Source organism: Macaca mulatta, chromosome 4 (assembly GCF_049350105.2).
Source record: "Macaca mulatta isolate MMU2019108-1 chromosome 4, T2T-MMU8v2.0, whole genome shotgun sequence".
Classification (NCBI taxonomy): domain Eukaryota; kingdom Metazoa; phylum Chordata; class Mammalia; order Primates; family Cercopithecidae; genus Macaca; species Macaca mulatta.
In genome coordinates this window covers 129,318,664-129,343,036 of record NC_133409.1, presented here as the reverse complement: position 1 = coordinate 129,343,036, position 24,373 = coordinate 129,318,664, and the positions used below count along the sequence as shown (strand labels likewise).

The following is a 24,373-nucleotide window of genomic DNA, read 5'->3' as shown; positions in this document are numbered from 1 at the left end:
CTCATGGTGGAGGTGGCAAATGGTAATGGGTTGAATGGAGGTTAGCAGTGGGAATATACAGAAGTAGGTGGATCACATAAATATTATGTAGAATTGACAGGACTAGATGACTAAAGGTGAGGCATAATGGGGAGGGAAGGCAGGAGGACTCCCAGGTTTTGAGGGTATAGTGCCAATTATTGAAATAGGGAACACTGAAGAAGAAACAAATTTGGGGTAAGAGTGAGAAAATATGCTAAATATGAGTGTAGTTTTGGGCATGGTGAGTTTGAAATGTCTGCTGGGCATCCAAATATAGATGCTGATAAGGCAACTGGATAGAGATGGTTGTGGCAGTCTCCAATGTAGTTCCCAGAGACTCCCACCTCCTGCTACCCAGAGCCTTTTAGAACCCCTCTCCTTCAACAACTTGCTTCTAACCAACAGAATATAGCAATTTGGCAAGGATGTCACTTCTGTAATTAATTTACAAAAGCAAGATATGACTTCCATCTTAGTACAAGTCTCTCATTGCCTTCTTGACTCCCATGTCTTGATGCAGCAAATTGCCATGTTGTAAGCTGCTCTTTAGAGGCCCACATGGCAAGGAACTAAGGGCAGCCTCCCGCCAACAGCCAGCAGGGAACTGAGGCCCTCAGGCCAACAACCCATAGATCAACCCACAATCACAAAATGAGCTCAGAAGTGGATTCTTCCCCAGTCCAACCTCTGGATGAGACCCCAGCCTTGGCCAACACCTTGACTACAGCCTCATGAGAGATACTGAGGCAAAGAACTTAGCTCAGCTGTGTTCAGACTCCTGACCCAGAGAAACGGAGATAATAAATGTGTGTTGTTTTAAACAACCAAGTCTTGGAGTAAATTGTTACACAACAACAGATAACTAATACAATGTGTCTGGACTCAGGTTGTGAAGGGCAAAGGGGGCAGAGGGAACAAGACAGCAGTCACCAGACCACCACATGCATGTAGATGGCCCAAACAAAGTCACTTAATTTCTTGGAGTTTCAGTTTCCTCTCATGTAAAATGATGTTTATTAACCTGCTTGTTACTACCTCACAATATGAGAAAACACTTTGATAACAAGTACTTTACTATGCGCAAAGTAGTAAATGTAAAGTGGAAATGTTTTTAATACCTCTAACATGAGTGTTACAGAATCAATAATCATCTAACCCACAGCAATCATTATCTAAGGTTCTTCTCCAGGCATCCCACCCACTCCCCTCTACAACTGTTTCAAAGACGGGAAATGGTGAGGGTAGAGATAAAATTATCACAGGAGTGAAGGATCAAACTTACTTTTTAATAGCAATCAGCTCCCCAGACTCAATGCTTCTTCCCAGCAGCACAGAACCATAGGTTCCATCCCCGAGCTGCCTGATTGTTGTGTATCTATTCATGGTGTGCCTGCTCAGGCCAGACACTCATCTCACGGCCGAAGCGGTTCAGTCCTGCAGTGGTAGCAGTCCTCCCCAGAATGTAACCAGATTTTTCGATGGCAGCACCAGCACAAGGTATTCAATAGGACGTGACTATCTCCCAAATACATATTTTCAAAAATCAGTCTTCTGCCTGCAGAGAAAAATGAGAGACAAGGATAAATGCTAATATATACATTTTGAGTATATATATTTTTGTAAGTCTAAATCTGTGTTTTATTGAACAGTCATACCCACATACTTGCATACCATTCATGACTACAACAGCAGAGCTGAATAGTTGTGTGGTGCTGTATAGCCTGCAAAGCCCAAAGTACAGCAGGTTTTGGAACAATGTTGTTTCGTTATAATGTTGATGAGGGAAAAAAACTTGATTCCCAGCCGGGGCTGCTGTCCATGTGGAGCTTCCACATTCTCCCTGTGTCTGTGTGGGTTTTCTCCAGGTGCTCCAGTTTCCTTCCACATTCCAAAGAGGTGCACACTAGGTGAACTGGTATGTCTATACTGTCCCAGGCCTGAGTGAGTGTAGGGGGTGTGTGTGAATGTGCCCTGCAATTGGTGTCTGTCTAGGGTTGGTTCCCACTCTGGGCCCTAAGCTGCTGGGATAGGCTTAGGTTTACCACCCACAACTGTAAACTGGAATAAGCAGGTAATAATTACCTTACCTTTTTTTTTTAATCTTTCTTAAATGTATTTATAACTTACATTTATTCCAATGTTTAATATTCAAAGTGTTTTAGTCTTTATTTAGAAGTTTGGTGATGTTTTTATGACCAGAAATATGCTCTAGGAACTTAACTCTTGTTTTTATCAATTAGCCTATGGCAAAATTGGTTTTATTATATGTTGTTTGGCATAAAGTTGCAGTTTCCAAAGAACCTACTGATAGGTTAAATGAGGACTTAGTGTATTGACTATGTTGCCCTTTACACAGTTCACCAACCCTTGGTCTAAATAATGCTCTTTTATAATTTCTTATACAACTAGAGATATTATGCTTGGAAAGTAAATTTGTCACTGACTCAGAAATGAATCAGCTCCAATTCAATGCTTTTCTGCTGACTAACCATTCTGGGCAAACACTGAGAGATAACTGTGGTCGATGAAAATTGTCAAGCTATGAAAATTTCTGCTAAATATACTGTGTTCTGTACACTTGAGCTACAATTAACAATGTAAACATACAAAAGCTAAGAAATGCTAAACTAAAGTTCTCCTGATAGAGAACTTATGTGTGCTCCATGAACTATGTGTGGCCAAGCATCAATGGTATTATTATCACTACTAGACATTCAGAAGCCAAACAAAGAACTAGGAATTCAAGGCCTATGTGCAGGGTGTGCTCCTTTTAACGTCATTCAGTTTGTGTCTTAAAAATAATGTCACTGATTTTTCATTTATATAATTCAGTCTGCCTATAATAAAGAAACTATAGTAATAATGTAAAGTGACTAGTACTACTACAAAGTGTCCAGATCACAAAAGACAAGGACAGACTAAGGATCTGTCAGAGATTGGAGGCAATTAAGCAGACATACCAACTAAATGCAATGTGGGATCCTTGACAGGACCCTGGAATAGAAAAGGACACTAGTGAAAAAGTTGGTAAGATCTGTTGTTAGTAGTATTGTGCCAATGCTAATTTCCTGGTTTTGATCAATGTTCTATGGTTATGTAAGCTATTAATATTAGGGAAAGTGGAGTGAAGGGTTTCTAGGAACTCTGTACTATTTTTGCAAGTTTTCTGTAAGTCTAAAATTAGTTCAAGATTAAAAATTTAAAAATAGGCCGGGCGCGGTGGCTCACGACTGTAATCCCAGCACTTTGGGAGGCTGAGGTCAGGAATTTGAGACCAGCCTGGCCAACATGGTGAAACCCCGTCTCTGCTAAAAACACAAAAATTAGCTGGGGGTGGTGGCATGTGCCTGTAGTCCCAACTACTCGGGAGGCTGGGGCAGGAGAATCGCTTGAACACAGGAGGCACAGACTGCAGTAAGCCAAGATCACGCCACTGCACACCAGCCTGGGTAACAGAGTGAGACTCGCTCTCAAAAACAATTTTCTTAAATAAAATAAATAAACAAATAAATCCAGACTACGTTCTCCTGAAAGCTGTGTGTGAGCTTGAAAAATCTTAAGAAATATAAAGGTCCTGCCTGATTTCACCATGCTTTATCACAGAATCAAACAAGCTTACAGATCAAACCCCTGCTCTACCCACCCTGCGCGCATTCCCTTTCCCCTAGAACCACTGGCTGGAGGGGCATTTTCCTTCTTGAAACTCTTCAGGATCAGACTCCCTACAACCTCCTTCAGCAGCTCTTTTGGGTGATGTATTCCATTGATGACTAATAAATATTTATAAAGTACATTCTGTGTGACAGATCCTATCTTTAAGCTCTGAGGATACAAAGACCAATAAAATATGGTCCCTTCTTTTAAAGAGCTTAGAGTCTCCTGGCAGGGGATGGGGTGTGGATGGGAAGGGGGAAGCAGATATGTACCAATCATGAATACAAACTAAGATATGTCCAGTATGCTTAGGGCACAAGATGTGGAGGGGAATTAAGGAGAAAGCCCTCTTGGTTTCCAGCTGGGTCAATTCCATCTGGGCTTAGGGGAGGGCAGAAAAAATCTTCATAAAAGATTGTCTTAAAAAAGAGAAAAGCAGGTGTTTTGTAGGGCAAATGGGATTCTAGTACTCCAAGAAGCAGAAACTAAGAGACAGGGGCTTGAAATTGGGGGGTGGGAAAGGGGGAGCTTGTAGAAAGAGTTGGCAGAGTTTTGTTTATGGAGGAACCCAGATGCCATTTTTTAAAATACAGGTTTTGACTGGAATCTGCACTGGAGAAGAAAATGCTATAAAGCAGGGGTCCCCAAACCCAGGGCTGTGAACCAGTCTGTGGCCTGTTAGGAGCTAGGTCACACAGCAGGAGGAGAGCAGTGGGTGAGGAAGCATTATTGCCTGAGCTCTGCCTCCTGTCAGATCAGCAGCGGCAGCATTAGATGCTCACAGAAGCACGAACCCTATTGTGAACTGCCCATGGAAGGGATCTAGGTTGCATGCTCCTTAGGACACTAATGCCTGATGATGTGAGGTGGAACAGTTTCATCCTGAAACCATGGACAGTATATTAGATAAAAATATTTATCTGTGTTAAAGTACTGTAGCTGTAGTTACTGTCCTGTGATTCAGTAAGAATGCAGTTTCATTCTTGGGAAATACACTCTGAGGGGTTTACAGTTAAAGGACCATGATGTATGCAATTTATTCTCAAGTGGGTAGAACAAAATTTTTACGTGCATGGTGGGGAGAACAAATGGGGTAAAATGTTAACAACAGGTAAATCTGGGTAAAGGGTATGCTATGGACTGAATGATATCCCTCCTCCAAATTCACATGTTAAAGCCCTAACCTCCAATGTGATTGTATTTGGAGACAGACCTACGAAAAGGTAATTAGGCTACAGAGGTCATAGGATAGGGGTCTGATACAATAGGGCTAGTGTCTTGTACCTCTCCCCCACACCCCCTACCACAAGGACACAGGAAGAAGGCAGCCATCTAAAAGCCAGGAAGACAGCCTTCACCAGAAACCAAACCATTTGATCTTGGACTCTCCAGCCTCCAGAACTGTGAAAAAAATAAATTTCTGTTAAGATACCCAGTCTTTGATATTATGTTATATATGGTAGCCCAAGCAGACTAAGATAGGATGTATGGGTATTCTTTTAGTATTCCTGCAATTTATGTAAATTTATAATTATTATAGATTAAAAATTTCAATTATCCCTAAAATGGTAGAAGGAAAATTTTTAAAAGATACAGGCATCTTAAATGTTTTATTTTAGATCAAAATATACAAATGCAGACTTATTTAATACAACTTGTTGAGAAGACAGAACACTATCATACACCATGGTTCTTTCACTTCATGATTACTGTATTATGGAATAGATTGGATTCAGGCTGTGCTTTAACCCAAAAAGCACATTTGGACCACAGCACAAGCAATTCTGGCTCTGCATTTGTCTTCCCCTTTTTCTTCTTAATATTTATCTTCAACTATTTTTTTCATATAGCATACACACAGTCCTCAACTTATGATGGTTTGACTTATGATATTTTGACTTTACAATGGCGCCAAAGCTACATGCATTTAGTAGAAATCATATTTCGGGTGCCTGTACAACTATTGTTTTTCACTTTCAGTGAAGTATTCAATATATCCATGAGCTATTCAATGTATTATTATAAAATGGGCTTTGTGTTAGATAATTTTGCCCAAGGATAGGCCAATGTAAGTGTTCTGAACATGTTTAAGACAGGGGAGGCTTACAATGATGCTCAGTAGGTTAGGTGAATTAAATGTATTTTTTTCCAATGATTTTTTAACTTACGATGTAACCCCACTCTCAGTTGAGACACATCTGTGTATGAATTCTCTATCATTCATTATTTCACTTTCTAACAAATTAAGACTCCCAAACCATTGTTGTATGTCATCTTCCTAAAAAAAAAAATCACTGGAAACTTGATTTGTCAAAAAAATCAGCCAACTGATAAACAATGTTTTGTTTAAAGGAGGCTTTGCCCTAGAGACAATGGGAAGTCAACTCAAGTTTTGTAACTAGGGGCTAACATGATCAGATCTGCATTTTGTAATCCAGTTAGAATATTTTTCTTCATGTCCAACCAAAACTTTGCATATTCTAATTTAAGCAAATTTCTTCATGCCTAGTTTTCTGTGGATATAAAAAAGCCATGTGATAAAAATGTCTATGCACATGAAATTAGTAATCAAGCATGTGTCTCTCAGCCTTCTCCTGCCTTAATTACACGACCTTTTCTCAGAGGAAGCATTTTCCACTCCTTTAATTACCTTTGGCATTCATCTCTGAATCCTCACACATTTCTCATTTCTCCATCTCCTTGATGAACTATAGTGACCAAAACTTAATAGTAACCTATATTACAGTAGCATGTGGGTTTCCCTCATGCTTTTTGCAATGGCATTATACTACTGATTTATGTCAGTTATTAATAATAAAGTCTTTTTTGGATAGTTAATGTCCCTTCATCATCCACTTAAATTGTACAATGGGAACAATGGTTTCCTAGATTATCACTGAGAAAGCTATTTATGAAAGAATTAAGAGCTTCATTGAAATCCAGATAGATTGGATTCATTCAATGCACAGTCACCCCAACAATTCCTCCTTGTTATAGTCTGTCATATTATCAAGGAACAAAATCTACGTACTCTGGCAAGATATGACTCTCACCATACCATGCTGGTTACTTTCTAATTTCTTATGCTACTTCAGGTAATTACCTAACAACTATACAATGGATCAGACTAGTGTCTCTTCAAGCATTGATGGCAGATGGTATAATTTTATTTAAATTTTAATGAGATGCTAAGCATTATGCAAGGTTCTTGGGCACACTATGGATAAGGCTAGGTCTCTCCTTTAAATCACTCACAACTGACAAATACACAAAAAATGTAGAAACTGCTATGAGGATGCAGTAGACAGCAACCAACTTTTGGGAGGAGGAGAGAGATCTGATAATCCTTCAGAGAAGAGGTAGTATCAAGATATTAAAAAATGAAAAAGGTTTTCTTACGCAGAAAAGGAGAGAAAGAAAATTACAAGTGGAGGAAACTGTAAAAATGTTGGTGAATACGAGAGCTTAGTGTGTTCACAAGAGGGCAGGCACAGCCTAGTTGTTCTCACCCTGGTTGAATACAGAATCACCTAGAGAACCTTTAACATTTACTCACGCCTAGCCCCAGCCCCAAGAAGCAGGTTGGGATGGGGGCTGAGCTTTGAGAGTTCTGAAAGTTTTCCAGGTCTAATGTGCAACCAGGGATAAGTACAAGGCTAGGGTATAAAATCAATCCAACAGAGGGCAGTGGGGGAAATTGCAGGAAATAGCTAGAAAGTTAAGATGGGCCCAATTATGAATGTGTATGTGTGTCATGCAGGAGTTTTTTGTTTTTGCTTTTGTTTTGTTATTTTTTTGAGACAGGGTCTCACTCTGTCACCCAGGCTGAAGTATAGTGGCGCAAAATCACAGCTCACTGCAGCCTCAACCTCCTAAGCCCAAGTAATCCTCCCACCTCAGCCTCCCAAGTAGCTGGGGGTACTTAGTGTACAATACGAGGCATGATTTTTTTTTTTTTAAGAGATGAGGTCTCTTTTTTTTTTTTTGCCCAGGTTGGTCTCGAACTTTTGGGCTCAAGCAATCCTCCCACTTTGGCTTCCCAAAGTGCTAGGATTATAGGCGTGAGTGCACCTGGCCTCACGCAGGAGTCTGATTTTTGTCCTACAGAAGGGAGTTCCTCAGACTTTTTAAAGCAGAGAAACAGCATGAATAAAACTCCTCTGGAGACTACATAGATGTTAGCATACAGAGATCAGAGGCAGAGACTAATTAGGTTACTCCAGTGGCCCGGGTGAAATATGATGAAGGCCCGAACAAAGGCACTGGACTGGGTGAGTCTTAGATACAACAGGAGACTATGGGTTTGAGATAGCGAATGTGTGTGCTTGTGTTATTTGGACAATGTACAGAGATATGGGTTCTGTTTTCTGGGGGCTGAATTTGAGGTATGTACCAAACCTCTCACTGGAGATGCTCAATAAGCAAATAGCTCTAAGGTTGTTTTATTTTTCCTCAAAGACAGAGTATTATTGGAGCTCTTATTGGGAACACAGCATTCAGACAAGGCTGATACACCGTATCACTCCAGGGTACTCCATTCACATAGAACACAATGTGAAAGGTGCCCACTGGAGTTGTTCAATAAGGCAGCCTGTGTTCGGAATAAGGAATGCAATAGTCCCATCACACCCTTGGTTTACTGCTCCAGATGCTTCAAGATAAATATTGAAGAACGTAGTGTGGCATCTAAATGAAAGTACAAGAAGGGTAGATGAAGAAACACCGGATGCTGGAAGCAAAGGAGACCTGGAAAGCCATGATAACTGTCCCAAGTGTACAAAGGGACATCAGAGGGAAGGGTTAGTTACACTAGATATGGATCCAGAGGACAGAACCATGACCACTCTTTGAGCTTTCTATTAATTCACATTAGTGAATTTTCCCATACTGAAAAAAAGTGAATGGTATTAGCCAAACTAGCATTAGACAAGAAGCACCAGTCAGCTCATAGTCAAATCTGAGCATATCCTAGCAGGATGTGGTTAAATACACTTGAGAATGGTGTTGTTCAGTTATTCATCCTTTTTGTGGTTGCCCAAATATGATGACTCATGTCATAATCTGAAAGTAAAGAACAAAAACCTACTGTTGCTCTGGGAAAACAGGGCGATGGACAACGCACTAGAAAAAAGAAGGGAGCCATGGCAAGCACCTTTGCTGCTCTACTCCACAGCAATGCTCCCCTTCTTGCTTAGTTTACAGGACCCTGATTTTACTCAGGATTCGACATACTCAGGCACGGCAGCCACCCCAGGGCATGAACTACAATAGATCTAAGCCAAGCAAAGGAATTCTACTTCCTTACTAAAATCTGTTTAGGAGTGGTGCCATGGCTCGGACTTATGAGAATGAAAGTGAAGTGAGCTGGTGAGGAAGGAGAAGAGCTTCTGAGAAGGAATCTACTCCCTAATAAAGACAGTTGACAAAGAAGCTGCATTGAACATGGCTGTGTAAAGTTGTGACATTAAGGGCTGAAGCAGAGACGACTACAAGACATCAACCCTAAAGATGAGAATCCCATCTGTGAAGGATGTATTCATAGAAAGAGGCTGAGTCCTTGATGACATCAGTGGGCTGCTGCTTGAACCCTGAAAATATATGCCTTTGGGTTTATTGTTTTGCAACCTAACTGAAGGTCTCTGTTGAAGAAGTCACTGTTAATCTATCCAGTACAGCTGAAGGCATTCCTGATACAGTGGGTTATGCTAACTTAGGTGACAAAATACAAAATTCTCTACAGGAGGTGACAGATAGACCTTTATGGTTAGCATAGTTTTGAAGACTGAAAGAGGTGTACAGCTGGAGACAAATTAGAAGTAACTGTCAGCCTGATGTTCATTTCCTTTCCATTATCTGCTTCCATTTTGAAAGAAAATATGATGCAAATAAGATACAAACCTATTGTGGTAAAAGAATGTCCAAAAACAGCACTCGGTATCACTCCAGTTTGCTTGGACAACTAGCTAGCTGAAGCTGTGTGACCTTGTGGAAACCAGTCATGTGCCTGTAACATGGCAGGTGGGAAACATGAAAGGATTCCACTTTGCATGACAAGTGGGGCACAGCGTGGGGACCACTCTGCATGTCATCGATAGTGACATTTACTATAGACAGCCACAGAGCTTCAGTCAAAGAAAACCAAGGCAAGCACAGAACTCTCAAGCTGAGTTCTTTTTTCTTTTTATGAGACAGGGTCTTGCTCTGTCTCCCAGATGAGTGCAGTGGTGTGATCATGGCTCACTGCAGCCTCATGGGCTCAGATAATCCTCCCACCTCAGCCTCCTAATTGGCTGGGACTACAGGCACACACCATCATGCCTGGTTAACTTTTGTATTTTTTGTAGAGACGGGGACTTGCTATGTTGCCCAGGTCGGTCTTGAACTCCTGAGTTCAAGCACTCTGCCCTCCTCAGCCTCCCAAAGTGTTGGGGTTATAGGTGGGAGCCACTGTGCCCAGCCTCAGTCGGAGTGCTAACAGGAAAAAAGGTTTCAGCACTCTAATGACTATTTTTAGTGTATTAATATTAATACATCCTTCTTTGATACTTAATGGGAGACATCTACATCTACAGAGTCAGTGCTTCAAAGAAGCAGGCAAATATCAAAAATTTGATACTTGACAAGACATCACAATTCCAGCCTGAAATCTCTGAGTATATGACATTAGCATACAAAGATTTCACACTGTGTAGACCAGACACCACACACTGGCAGCATAATATTTTACCCATAAGTCACTCCATTGAGACCTCAGTCCATAAGTAGAAGGCTGTTTCTACTGTTGGATTCTTTACAATTTGTTAAAAAAGCCAACTATTGTCTTTTCTATGGTTTGAGGTTTACTCGCATTTGTGTGTGTGTGTGTGTGTGTATCTATACACATATTCACATACATATAAATATAATATTCATATAAGTATATTATATATAAATATATATGTAAATATGTGATATTTATTTTATAAAATTATATAGGCTGGGTGTGGTAGCTCACACCTGTAATCCTAGCACTTTGGGAGGCCCAGGTGAGCATACTGCTTATCCGGGAGTTCAAGACCAGCCTGGGCAACATGGCAAAACCCCATCTCTACAAAATACAAAAATTAGTTGGGCGTGATGGTGCATTCCTGTAGTCCTAGCTACTTATGGGGCTGAGGTGGGAGGATTGCTGGAGCCTGGGAGGTGGAGGTTGCAGTGGGCCTAGGTCACACCACTGTACTCCAGCCTGGGCAACAGAGCAAGACCATCCCAAAAAAAAAAAGGTTTTTTTTAATTTAAAAAAGCATATAAATAAACGTTTTTGATATACAGCAATATGTGAAATACGCTCAAGACACTAAAGTATCAACAAAGCATCACTCAAGTGAAAAATTAAGTATAAGGCCCTATGTTCAGTATTGAGATAGAAGATCCACAGAGCTGTGGGTGGCAGATCTGGCCTCTGGGGACTTCTCATGCAGTTGGAGAGGTGGGAAATACACAAATGACCAGGAGACATGGACACTGGGTTAAGTTCCTACGTGGAGTGGAGATGAGAGTGCTACTGGTGCACAAGGAAGGAGTCACTTTGTGGATCACTGGCTAGGAATCTCAAGGAAGGCTCTGGGCCACCAATTTCTAAACTACAGCTAATTTTTCTTGTTAAGGACATGTCACTTATCCATATTCCAATCCAGGTATAGATAACAAAAATTAATTTTTTAAAACTATACAAAGTTTTCCTTGTCAGTTATATTAATTTCCCACAGCTGCTCCAACAAATGTTCACAAAGTTGATGGCTGAAAAGAGCAGAAACTTATTCTCTCAGGTTTCCAGAGGTCTGAAGTCCGAAACTAACATTCCTGCATTGAAGTAAAGGTGCTGGCACTTCCTTCAGAAGCTCTACAGGGAATCCATTCTTTGTCTCTTCCAGCTTCTGGTGGTTGCAAGCATTCCTTGGCTTGTGACCACATCGCTCCAATCTCTGCCTCTATGATCACATTTTCTTGTCTTCTGTTTTTAAATCTTCCTCTGTCTCTCGCTTATAAGGACTTGTGTTTTCATTTAAGGCCACCAAGATACTGCAGGATAATCTCTCCATTTCCGATTATTTGATTCAATCACATCTGCAAAGTCCATTGTGTCATATAAAGTAACACTCACAGGTTCCAAGGATTAGAACCTGGTATATTTGCAGGTTATTATTTAGCCTATCGCTCCCCAGCAAAACATCCCAAAGACTTTTACACAGTCATCTAAATTGCACAGCAGCGATTTTCATTCATTCAAAGCTGGGTGTTTTAGAAATGAAATCAGAAATCTGTGCTTACTTACCCAGTGAACAAGAACATTCCATTTTAAAATATAGAATGTACTCATCTCTTTGATTTTACTTTAAGCTCCAGAATTCATGTGCAGAATGTGCAGGTTTGTTACATAGCTATACATGTGCCATGGAGGTTTGCTACACCTATTAACCCGTCCTCTAAGTTCCCTCCCCTTGCTCCCCTACCCCACAACAGGCCCTGGTGTGTGCTGTTCCCCTACCTGTGTCCATGTATTCTCATTGTTCAACTCCTGCTTACGAGTGAGAACATGCGGTGTTTGGTTTTCTGTTCCTGTGTTAGTTTGCTGAGGATGATGGCTTCCAGCTTCATCCATGTCCCTGCAGAGGACATGATCTCATATCTTTTTATGGCAGCGAAGTATTCCATGGTGTGTATGTACCACATTTTCTTTATCGAAGTGTACTACTCTTTAACTTTGCACAGTGAACAAGACTTGACAATTCTAGCGTGAAATCTCTGAGTATACGACATTAGCATATGGAGATTCCATGCTGTGTGGACCAGAGATGGCACACTGGCACTCGGGGGGCTGAATCCCAGATTTAAAAATAAGGAATTTCGGCCTGGCGCAGTGGCTCACACCTCTAATCCCAACACTCTGGGAGGCCAAGGGTGGCAGATCACTAGGTCAGGAGTTCGAGACCAGCCTGGCCAAAATGGTGAAACCCTGTCTCTACTAAAAACACAAAAATTAGCCGAGCATGGTGGTGTGCACCTGTAATCCTAGCTACTCGCAAGGCTGAGGCAGGAGAATTGCTTGAACCAGGGAGGCAGAGGTTGCAGTGAGCCAAGATCACGCCACTGCGCTCCATCCTGAGACAGAGCGAGACTCCGTCTCAAAAGAAAAAATGGAATGTCCTATATAAATTCCGATTTGGAGCCACCTGGGGTCCTTAGCCCTTCATGGTAATAAGAAATGGAAGAAATGTCCCCACCTCTTCAGGCTGGGTATGTGCTCTGCAGCTCACCACAGTCCCCATTTTTTCCTTGTTGTCACTTGCCGTTTTTTTTTTTAAGCTGTCCTTTTTTGTGTGTCCCTTCGTAGCCACTTGTTTTACTGGATGAAAAATATTTCTCTGTTCCTATGCCTATATCAAAAGTGACAAAGTAAAAGCCTGAAGAACAAAAAAAAAACACCTTTTGCTTAAAGAAAAATTGGAAGGGAACAAAAATTGTTCTTTTTGAGAAGAGAAGAGCAATTTCTTACTGTTTGACAAGCACACACCCAGCTTCCTTGAGTCTTTTATTTTCCTCCTCTGCCCTGACAGCATTTAAATTCAGCTTCTGGTACAGTTAACACTGCTTGAGAAACGAATGGAACGTAGCAGCCTGTCCATTACCTTGAGAATTAGCATGTATTTCTAACTTGCAGTATTTCTAAATTCTACTTTGACTCTAAGAATTCACTTGGATAAATCATTCACTATAATGAATCTACACTTAGCACCCTAATATATGAAATATGCCCAAAACATAGTAATTTTAGTAGTATGTACACAGTACTATTATAAGTGCTTATGCATATATTATTAGTATATTTAACCCTCGTAACTCTACCAGGTAGGTACTATTACTATTATCCCTATTTTACAGAGAAGGAAACTGAGACACAAGTTACATGTCTAGGTTATACGACTAATATGGCAGAAATGAGACAGGAACCCAGGCTGACTGTACCAAACTTAAGGAAAAGGTTTCAAAAGATCATGAAATCTTTGGAGGATCTGAAAATGAGAGGAACAGAAGTAGTACTTTGTATCTCAAAGCCCAAATATGGAAACCAGTGATATGGCTATGCTCTTGTTGGCTTCATTCTGCAATTAAACATCAGCGAATCCACTGGAGCCATCAGCAGCACCAACAGGCCCACGGTGGAGGCAAAGTGAGGGACTGGTCCCAGTTTCCACTCAGCACTGACCTGCTGTGCCTCGGGGCATCTCTTGGTCCTTGGGTTTACTTTCGGTGGAATCAGGGCATTGGACTTGCTCTAAGGTGGTTTCTTCCTCTAAAGCTGTGTGATTCTGTGACTCTGTATCAGGAATCGAGCTAGTATTTGTCTAAGAAAAAAACGGATAAATATTTCTGCTTTTTGCATCACATGAACAAAGGTTAGCGGAGAAGACAGTACCACTGAAGGATCCCCTATGCTACATACCTTTCTTTCAAGAGACGCACAAGCACCCCATTGCCTCAGCCAGGCCCCAGTGAACATTAAACATCAATTCCTTCTCTTCCGAGATCACACATCACATCTTCTAAGCCTCCTGCCCCAACCCACACATATAGACCCAGAGAATGGCCCCTCTCCCTTGATGCCATAGTGCCTTGTCCTCACCTCACTGCCGGCCCCTTCCCCGTGGCAGTGACCTGCAGGTGCACCCTCTGCCTCATCCTCGACACTCTCCAAGATTCCTTTATCTTCGTGTTCTCACTCCACTGGCAGTAGCAAGTCCTCAAAGATTGTTTGAAGGGCCCAAATTTGAGTTTTAGTCTTTGCTATTTATTTTCTGTACCACCTTGGCTAAGTACCTCAAAATTCTCAGTGCTTCTATTTTGTCATACGCAAAATAAAGATAAACTGTTGGGTCCAACTAAAAGTTTAGAAGTTCTGAAGTGGAAGAACAGTGAATACCACAGAATAGCTGGGGCAGGGAGGCAGCCTGGGCCCTCCCACAACAATGCCCGGACGACTGAGTCTCAGAGAGTCACAGAAAGGCCCCTCCATGCAGTCAGATCAGGCCTCTGGCCTTTGGGTAAGGCTGTACCCAACTAACAAAGAAAGACAGCTTTATCTCTCTTTCAAAGAGTTCCAGCAAACCTCTGAAGTCAATGTTAGGATGTTCCTGGCTAGGTGACATTGGGAAAAACCTTCCTGTGATTTGCCCCAATTCCCTCCCCTCAGCTTCAATCCTCGGTGCAGGCAAAGAACATCTGCTCATGGCCAGCAGCTCGCATCAGGTGCCTTGCTCATTCACAGCCTAAAAAACGGAGGCGAGGGGCAGGGAAAATTGTAGTTCATTCTTTATTTTGAAATCTTAATCAATGAATTAATGCCATCATTACACATTTTCTAAGACAGAAGACAAAAAATTACAACAAACTTGGCGTTCTCTGGGAGTTGTGGTTTACCAGACCCATTGACACCATTCAGTTCCTTAGAAGAAGCTTGTCGCCCTTTGCATTAATTATCTTACATGGAAAAGATTCTGTTACTTTCATTTATCCTCCTGGGAAAAGTGGATTATATGCGAAATCATTAGATGACCCTTCTCATGGTACTTCTGAGTTCCATTTTACCTTTACAGGTTTATAATTACACTTTGTATTCTAGGTTTGAATGTGTCCTGACTTTACAAAAGTCAGTGAACACTGTTAATTTCTTTTAAAAAGTTACTAGAAATAGTACATCTGGGTTTTCATTTTTCTCCTGGACGTAATTCTTCTGCCTCTGTACATTTTAGCAAGCAAAACTGTAAAGCATTTTGCCTCTTGGACTACTGCTTTTTTTCTGCATAAGGAATAGTAGCTACAAAGCCAAAGGGACCTTCTTTACATGGATCTTGCTTTGTCTTTACCCTGACAGAGGAGTGAATTAAAGATGCATTCAGCTATTGCATCAACTGGATGCTAACAAGAGAAGATAATCCGTTACGTCATGTGCCCTCTTCTGTGCCCCAGAAACTGCTTCATACCTTTACCATCCCTCTCCTCTTTCAATCCCAGCTTCTGAAAAAAGAACTCATCCTGCACTAGGTCCTTAATCCCACGAGAAGCTTCCACAACTCCCTGTCGCTTCTCTTACAATATCAAAGGTGCTCATGCCTTGAACCTTAAAAAAATTCTTCAATCGCTTGCAGATGATTTTTAAACTAGGACACACAGTTGGCTTTAGTGGACTGTAAAGAACTGATGTAAAGGTGAAATGTTAAAAAAATAAAAAATAAAACAGCCAGAAAAACAAACCTTTACCCTGCCATGTGTGAAACTGTAGATGAGCTAGAATGAGAGTCCCCAGCTTAATGAAAACTGCCGAGGGTGGCAACAGTCCTGCTTGCCTGTGTTTCAGGGGTGGGCAAGATAAGGGATAGTGAAGATAGGGGAGTGACTAAGAGCATATCACATACAAGTTCATGTAGATAATAACTTTCATGATATTGGCAAATAAGTAGCTGGACATTACACAATAATACTTTACCTTTCTGGTTCTAAAGCATTATCTTTTATGGTAGTTACAAGGTCAGCCACATATTATCAGTATCTATATACATATTACAACACATTTGACAGAGGAGCTGATCTCAGGGTAAGATGCTTTCCTAGCATGTATAAAAAAAATCAAAATGAATTAACGTAAAGGAAGTAAAGGCTAAATGTAAAAATAAAATAGGGCAGGGATCAGCACACTTTTTCTGTGAAGGGTCAGTAAACAGGTTAGGCTTTGCAGGCTCTCCATCTCCGTCACAACTTCACTCTGCCATTGTAGCATGAAAGCAGTCAAAGACAACATGTAAATACATGGGCATGGCTGTGTTCCAGTACAAATTTATTTACAAAAACAGGCAGCAGGAAGGATTGGCACACAAGCCATAGTTTGTCAAGCCCTGAAAATGAGGAAACCTCCCAAATAAGCAGAAGCACTTTAGTACTCTCCATAGAACCCTCATTTACCCGTAGGTTACAGGGCTACATACAAGCTGTGTTTAACCTTAGAATATAAGCTCTGTGAGGGCAGAAACATTGCTGTGTTCACAACTGTATTCCTAGTACTCAGTTCCCAGAGAATTGGCATAGTTGGCACAAGTATGGACTCACAATAAAGACAGGTTGAATGAATTAACTAATGAATGAACAACTTATGGAGCTTCAAAAGGCAATCCTGACCATAGGTGATTTTTCTGTACTACCATGTCCACCCTCACTGCCATCCTGTCACGCCCCACTTCTTTGCAAACTGGACAACTGTATTGGGACTACGGTACCAAAATTATGACTCCTTCTAAAAACTTTTACACTTATTTAGGAAAAAATTTGCTTTTCAACAGCTAAGATAACATGAAGGCATGTATATCTTACATTTTTCTCCCTCACCTTTGTCTTAGTTAAATCATTCTCTAGTAAATTCTCCTTTAAAGCAAAGGCAATGTCCAAGAGGGCAAAACCATTAATAACTATCTTCGGGGAACCACAAGTTCAAGCAGCTAGTAACTTTCATGATATTGCCAAACATGTAGCTGGGCATTACACAGAAGTACTTTACCTTTCTGGTTCTCAGGCATCATCTTTTATGGTAGTCACAAGAGCAGTTACATGTTATCAATACTTTATCACAGGTCATGCTTCACCTATAGAAAGGTAAAAAAATAACTCACACTGATCTCTCCTAAAAAAAAGTGTGGTTCTCATAAGCTCTGGGCCATTGTTGTACATTTATCAAGTGGCTACTAAGGGTTCTTGACATGGTGGGAAAAGCACCAAATGAAAAGTCAGGCACCATTTTGGCCCTTTCATTTCAAAAAAAGTGAGTGAGGATGACAATCATTTGCTAGGAACTACAAGTTCACACAGATAGTTACTTTCATGATATTGTCAAATACAGTTGGACATCACACTACAATACTTTATCATTTGGTTCGGAGGCATTATTTTTTATACAGCCATGATTAGCTTATTTGAAGATAAAATATAACTGAATGCTAATTAATATAGATTTGAATGCTAAATTCATTAGGACCTATGTTCAAAGCCTAATGTTGAAGAAACTTCAGACAATAGTTATAATTTTTTTTTCTGTAAAGGACCTTAATGATTATTCAACATCCTCACTTTACAGATGAGATCCAGAGACCCAGCTAAGAAGAACAGAATCCTTGTTATCTTCTGAGTAGCTTTTTTTTTCCTTTTTTTTTTTTATTTGAGACGGAGTCTCGCTCTGTCGCCCAGACTGGAGTGCAGGGGCATGATCTTGGCTCACTGCCAGCTCCGCCTTCCAGGTTCACGCCATTCTCCTGTCTCTGCCTCCCAAGTAGCTGGGACTACAGGCGCCCGTCACCACAGCTGGCTAATTTTTTGTATTTTTAGTAGAGACAGGGTTTCACAGTGTTAGCCAGGATGGTCTTGATCTCCTGACCTTGTGATCTGCCCACCTCGGCCTCCCAACGTGCTGGGATTACAGGCATGAGCCACCTCGCCCCGCCCCAAGTAGCATATTTTTTAAATGTGTGAATATAATACATGTTTTCTAGCCAACTAAAGATGTATCAAATGTTCCCCACGTTCCCCTTAGTAAAAAGCATATGAATATTTTGCTAATTCTGAGCCCACATAGTTTTAAAAAAAAGGGGGAGCAGATCTTTGAAGATGTGCTATCCTCAGACTCAAAGATGACTTCACATGTCAACATATGCTGGATTTGATTTCAGCCTGCTCAAGTGAGTGCCACGACAAGACACTCTTCCTACCCAGGAAGACTTTCAAAGCACAGTGAGTCAGGTACTTAATGTGCAAGGATAGTTCAGTCTCCTTGGAAGAAAATCAGGAATAGAAGCCTACTGTTTGGGGTGAGCGTTTCCCTAAAACCTGTTGAGTAGTAGTTTTTCCTAATATTGGACAGCACTTCACTAGGAGCAGACAGATTGAATGAGGATGCCCACATCAACCTTGGTACCATCTTGACATAGACCTGAACTGCTGCTTTTACTTCTTTGGTTGCAATCAAAGGCATCTCTGATTTTCTTTCTGCCACAACATTTCTCTTACTGCCACAACATTTCCTTAGCATTTTAATGCAATTCACCCCAGAAAATGATCTGTTTCACTAACTTCTTTTTACTAGGTAATTTTCTAGAACACATGTGTTTTTATGAGGAAGTTAAAACTGTATTTCAAAGGTAAGCACAACCACAAACTAAGATACAATTATACTATAATCCCAAAACATGTGTATAAGTCATCTGGCACACACCTCTGTTTGCACATTCTCCCTGTCAACCACGTCAGCCATAAACACTGAGGTCCACAGATAGGAGATTTCTAATACTCTAAACATAGGCCCTTCTCAGAAAGCGACAGTTATCAAAGACCACAGGTGAAAGACTCAACAGTTAAGTGAGATACTATTCACAGGCTTTCAGATCAACATACAGAGGGGTCATTAGACCCAGAATTCTCCCAAGGAACCACCAGGCAAATATACACACTCACACAGATCCCACAAGCAGAAACATTCATTTTATCAGGGCAAACATCAATAGAAGGGTTAGAGACCACTCCAGCTCTGCAAGATCCCACAAAATGAAACCGAGGAGACTGCTGCAAGAGCAGCAGTACAAAAAAAAAAAAAAAAAAAAAAAAATTTAAGCCGTAGTGTTCCTGGCAAGGTTCAGATGGAAAAACAGCAACAGATCCCAGAAGCAGAGCTGCAGCCAGGAATAACCTAAGCTCAAGCCATTTTAAGTAAGGGCAGGATAATACTTACTAAGGATTCACTGCATGGTTACCCTGGTTCTCTAGGCCTCCAGGCTGAGTGTTCAGGAATTGGACTCTGTTAAGTTACTGTCAAGGGACAAGCAGATCTTTATCAGGTATATGCTAGTTATGGGTAGGCACTATAGACCATCTTCACACCACAACTCAGGGGTGAAACTGCAGGGAAGCATTTTCCCTATTTTGCATGTGAGATTAATACTAGGAGATTTACAGAAGGCCACACAACTAATAAGTGGAGTCAGGCCCTTGTCCCAATTCTGCCGTACTTCAAAGCCCATGATACCACATTACCATGCATAAAATATGGCTCCGGCCCTAAAGAGGCTTAAACTAACCTAAACCAATCAGAGATCAATACAGCCAGTATAATGAAGGGCTAACAAGCAAGTATCCTGAGAAACAGAAAGAGAAAATATTTTAAGAGAAGTAGACAGGTAGGAGTCACACAGGAGAGTGAAGAGAAGGGAGGGGGTTTCTAGGGAAAGCACTATGAGCAGTGGCACTGCGGTGGGAAGGAGCCTGGCACCACTAGCAGGACAGCAAGAAAACCAGACTGCTTAGAGTGCAAAGATGCATGCTGAAATGAAAAGAGAATTTTAGACAGGAAGGGCGAGGCTGATTATGATAGGCCTTGAGAAGTCAGGCATAATATTTTAGACTTGAGATAGTACATAATGGAGAGAAACTGAAGGTTGCACATCCAGAATAGACATGATGAAGTGGTCATTTTAAAGATTAGACAGGCAAGAGAACACTGAAAAGACCAGAGGGAAGCTTCTCATTCATTTATTCAGCAAACATTTAATGAGAGCTTACTAAGAGTCAGGCTTGGGAGGCTGTTGCAGTACTGCAGGAGAGGAAGAGTGAGGACTAGATTAGAATATAGAAGGAGGGATCTATATAAAACATATTTCAAAGGTCTTGATGACTCATTGATACAGAGGATGAAGGAAACGAAGGAAAAGATGGTTAAAGATAATTCCAACGTTTCAAGATTAACGTAATTTCCACTGTACTAGGAATCTCAAAAAGCAATGAGAGTAACAAACAATAAAGTATAAAAAGGGCTCTGATGATACTGAACAGTCAATAAATAAAACTCCTAAATGGCTTGTTTGACATCCTAGTAGTTCATTTACACTTAGTCTGTGGAGAAGAAACTTCAGTGAAAAGACCTTTTTTTTGTGATTAAATGCTGAGTTCCCTTGGCAAGGACAGCAGAGGTCTGCCTAATCAGACAGGCTCCATCAACCCTCCAGCAACCCCCTCCACCATCTGAACCTAGATTGGTTTCATTAGGAAATGTGGCGGCCTCGCCGCTGCCTGGCCGCCAGTTTTGACTTTGGAGAAGGGGACAAGGCAAAGTGGAAAGGGAGAAATAAAAAGTGGGCAGGGTCATTCAGAGAATGGGGAATGGTACCGGATGTCATTTTAAATAAAGGATCCCAGGACTGCTTTCCTTTCTATACTTACTTCCTAGTGTTTTACAAGTCCTGATCTCAAGTAGATAGGAAAGCCTTAAAGAGTCTTTACCAAATTGTAGCGCATTGTTCAGAAACTATTTTAAATGTGCATATTTATGCATATATTAACTCCCAGCACAGTTCAGCATATGATTGAGACACAAATTCTTCTTAATAATTTATATGTTGACTACAGAAATTTAAAGCTCATTTAAACTTTATATTCGGCAATGGTGACATTCACTATTGAAGCACACCCTGAAACCCCACTCACTGGGAAATGTGAGAAATGAAAACTGTAACTATCAAACTTCTGTTACTACAAAGAGTTCTCCCGGTTTAAAAAAAAAAAAAAACAAAACCCACAAGCGCCAATACCTTAGAGAAATCCAGTCCCGCTTGTAAAATTCAGTATGGAAATCCCTCAGCCTAGCCCAGCTCCAGCAAAAGCAGGTCTTATTTAGTTATAAGTGGAAAGGAATACTCTTCTCTGCAGAATGATGCATTAGCTACCTTACATATAAGTCCTTAATGTTAGTGTCAAAGTCAAACTTTAAAAGGTTAACATTACAAAAGAATCAGTTGTTCTGAAAAATCCTTCAATATCCTTCTCATAACAGCTACTCAGATTAATAAGAAAGAAATCAGAGCAGAAAGAAATCCAGTAAAAAAAATGGTTGCAAAATAAGTACGCGAGGATTTTTGCTCAGACCCCTTGTGGGACAGCCAAGGGCCTAGTCAGGGAAATTCCAAGAGCAAGTCCTCAACGTGCCCCGCAACGAGGCTTCAAATGGGCTAGGGTCTTCCCTCTCTTTAAGACTAAAAGATAAACACCCATCAAAAATCCTCTAGGCTCCGAGTTTTCATACCAGGAAGGAGAGACCCATATGATCGCGGAAAGAAACTATAACCCATTAGCCTCTTCCTGCGCCTCCGATCCGTCAGGGGGCCACCGGCCAGGGGTCTCCCCGCAGCCCCAGCCCAGCAGCTACTGAAGTGACAGGTCGCCCGGCATAAGCCCCCAAATCCCGGAGCCCCACTTACTGGCGCCGCGAACTCAGGCGGGGGCCCGCCCCTGCGGTGAGCGCAGCTCCTCGACGAGCGGGGCACAGCCGCCAGCTCCGGAGCTGGAAATGGGGACAATCCCTGCTAAGACCGGCCGAGGGATGCGTGCAGGGACGCCCGCGAGGTCCGCCGAGTCGCACGGGCCGCACGGCGCATGGTAGTGCAGCAGGAACCCGGCCGTTTTCCAGCCTCCGGCAGGAAAACAAACAAAAGGCTGGGTGGCTTCTACTGGGGACGACCGGCTGCTTTCCCTGGGAAAAGTTACCCTGCAGCTCCCCTCGCTGGCCCTGCGCGTCCCTGCACCGCGTCCCGTTCGCCCCGGCTCGCCCGGCCGAGCCGCGCGGCGCAGCTGTGGGCCAAGGGCGGCACAGAGCCCAGGGACCCCTAACGCCTGCTGACCACAAGGCCATCTCCGACTCCAAACGAACGCCTCGTTGCTGATCGGCTCGATCAACCATCAAGACTTAGAAATATGGAGGCTGTCGATGGACGTTCTGAGCACATTTAATGAAAGGTAATCGTTGTGAAAACATTTTTCTTATTTGAAAAAACGTAGCTGAGGTGGCACGACATTAATGCCACCTAATTAAGTAATCAATGCCACTGAATTGGATTCAAAGTGGTTAAACAGCAAATTTCATGTTACCTTTATAGAAAAATAAAATGAAAACCCAATTGATTGTTAGCATTCCTTTGAACTCTTAACAGTTTTATGTTGTTAGCAAGTAGTTGTAAAGACTAGACTCTTATCCAGATGGGAAACTGACTCTAGTCAGATATCCTCTACACAACATGTAATTTTATAACATGTAATTTTATAACAAATTCATTTATGTCATAAGTGATATGGTAGACATTACCTAAAATCATCTTTATGAGGCTACAGGGCTTTGAATAAAGAAGTTGCTTCCAGGTCCCTGATTTTTAAATTTACATAATTGTTCTAAGCCAACAGTTGTTCAACATTAGCGGGAAGCATCAGAACCACCTGGAGGACTTGTTAAAACAAGTATCCGGGCTGCACTCTCAGATTCTGGTGCTAATGTTGCTGGGTCACACTGCCATAAGCAACACAAATTTAACCAATAAAGCAGTAACTCTTTAACACTTCGTGGACTGTTCTCTGAGTTTACAATTCCCGGCTGATCATCATATCAGTTTTTTCTCACTATTTTTATTTTTTAATTCTACAGACTGAAGATTGTTTTTTACTGAAAAAATCTATACCAAGGCCTGAATCCCTCTCTCCTCTTGATCTTGTGGAAGAAGCATGCAAGATACAAGATAGTCAAGCTTCTTTAGATTTCCTCTCCCAAATGGAAAAAGGTCATCTGGTCACTTGACGTATGTATAACATTGATATCTACCTTTGTGCTTACCTATTTAACAGCCAGCCCATATGGCAAATGAAAACTGAAAATCATTATCAGTGAAAAGATAGAGAGACATGACAAGGAATCTAACAAGTCATATACTACGGCCATGAAAAGCAATTTCTAAAGTAAAATGATCAGTTTTAGTCAAATTGTCCAAGCAGGTCTACCTGGCAAACAGAGGTCTACCTTTTAGCAAGAGTCTGCTAGGCTAGTAAGTCGCTTAGATCAGTAGTTTTGGCCTCAGGAAATTACAATCCTGTAAATATAATATGAGAATATAACCTTGTAATGAGGTCTAGTGTATACTGTGGAATTGACTGAAAATAGAAAATTAGTAGCTATGAAGCATAATAGTGTTTTAATGCTCAATTTATCTTTACAAATATTATTTTATTAAGCTTTAACTACTTGCTAGAAGAAACCATCTGTGTAATTGACCAGGCTATTTTAAACTAGCACTCAACATTTTAAATGAAACAGATTTGTTCTGAAACTATTTCAATACTTCGTTCTCAGTTTGTAAAAGAATCACATTTATCATTTTATTCTATTGTAAATCTTTAGATTTAACCTTTCCCCCCAATTTAAATTTCAAAGTCTAAATTTAAGGAGTTCTTTGGGAGGAAATTTATCCCTAAAAAGATTTAAGCCCTAGAGTCTCCTTTAAAACTAAAAACTTAAATTTTTGGCTTCTTTTAAACACTAAGGCATCTTTTATAGGTACCTGACTTATCGTGCAAATAAAAACACACGTATCCGAAGGGTGGATTCCAATGTTAAAACATGGCAGGCCGGGCGCGGTGGCTCACGCCTGTAATCCCAGCACTTTGGGAGGCCGAGGCTGGTGGATCACGAGACCAGGAGTTCGAGACCAGCCTCACCAACATGGTGAAACCCCGTCTCTACTAAAAATACAAAAATTAGCTGGGCTTGGTGGCGTGCGCTGTAATCCCAGTTACTAAGGAGGCTGAAGCAAGAGAA

At 41.2% G+C, this 24,373-nt stretch overlaps 3 protein-coding genes across 11 annotated transcripts in view; 1 reads left to right on the top strand and 2 right to left on the bottom strand.

The window, feature by feature from the left end:
- CILK1 (ciliogenesis associated kinase 1) overlaps nucleotides 1-1,576 on the bottom strand; it is a 40,211-nt gene extending 38,635 nt beyond the window's left edge. For both annotated transcript variants that reach the window (XM_015136532.3, XM_077999807.1), the window contains exon 1: nucleotides 1,304-1,576. In XM_015136532.3, the coding sequence (XP_014992018.1) occupies nucleotides 1,304-1,404 (101 nt within the window). In that variant the 5' untranslated portion in view covers nucleotides 1,405-1,576. The remainder of the gene's footprint in view (nucleotides 1-1,303) is intronic.
- On the bottom strand, nucleotides 1,304-22,474 carry LOC144340338 (uncharacterized). Of its 8 annotated transcripts, none has more exons than XM_077999811.1 (4): nucleotides 21,996-22,200; nucleotides 19,478-19,554; nucleotides 17,261-17,345; nucleotides 1,304-1,576 (listed from the first exon to the last, which is right to left on the bottom strand). In XM_077999811.1, the coding sequence occupies exons 3-4, from the start codon at nucleotides 17,280-17,282 to the stop codon at nucleotides 1,434-1,436; spliced, it is 165 nt and encodes a 54-aa protein (XP_077855937.1). In that variant the 5' UTR covers nucleotides 17,283-17,345; nucleotides 19,478-19,554; nucleotides 21,996-22,200; the 3' UTR covers nucleotides 1,304-1,433. The 8 variants fall into 8 exon arrangements, with proteins under 8 accessions (XP_077855937.1, XP_077855938.1, XP_077855941.1 ...); XM_077999812.1 differs by lacking the exon at nucleotides 19,478-19,554 and adding an exon at nucleotides 13,922-14,060; XM_077999808.1 differs by lacking the exon at nucleotides 1,304-1,576 and adding an exon at nucleotides 14,017-14,060 and having other exon boundaries at nucleotides 21,996-22,474.
- Nucleotides 22,316-24,373, top strand: part of FBXO9 (F-box protein 9) — a 40,183-nt gene continuing 38,125 nt past the window's right edge. Inside the window, exons 1-2 of the mRNA XM_015136480.3 lie at nucleotides 22,316-22,530; nucleotides 23,210-23,360. The gene's annotated coding sequence lies outside the window, so the exon portion shown is untranslated. The remainder of the gene's footprint in view (nucleotides 22,531-23,209; nucleotides 23,361-24,373) is intronic.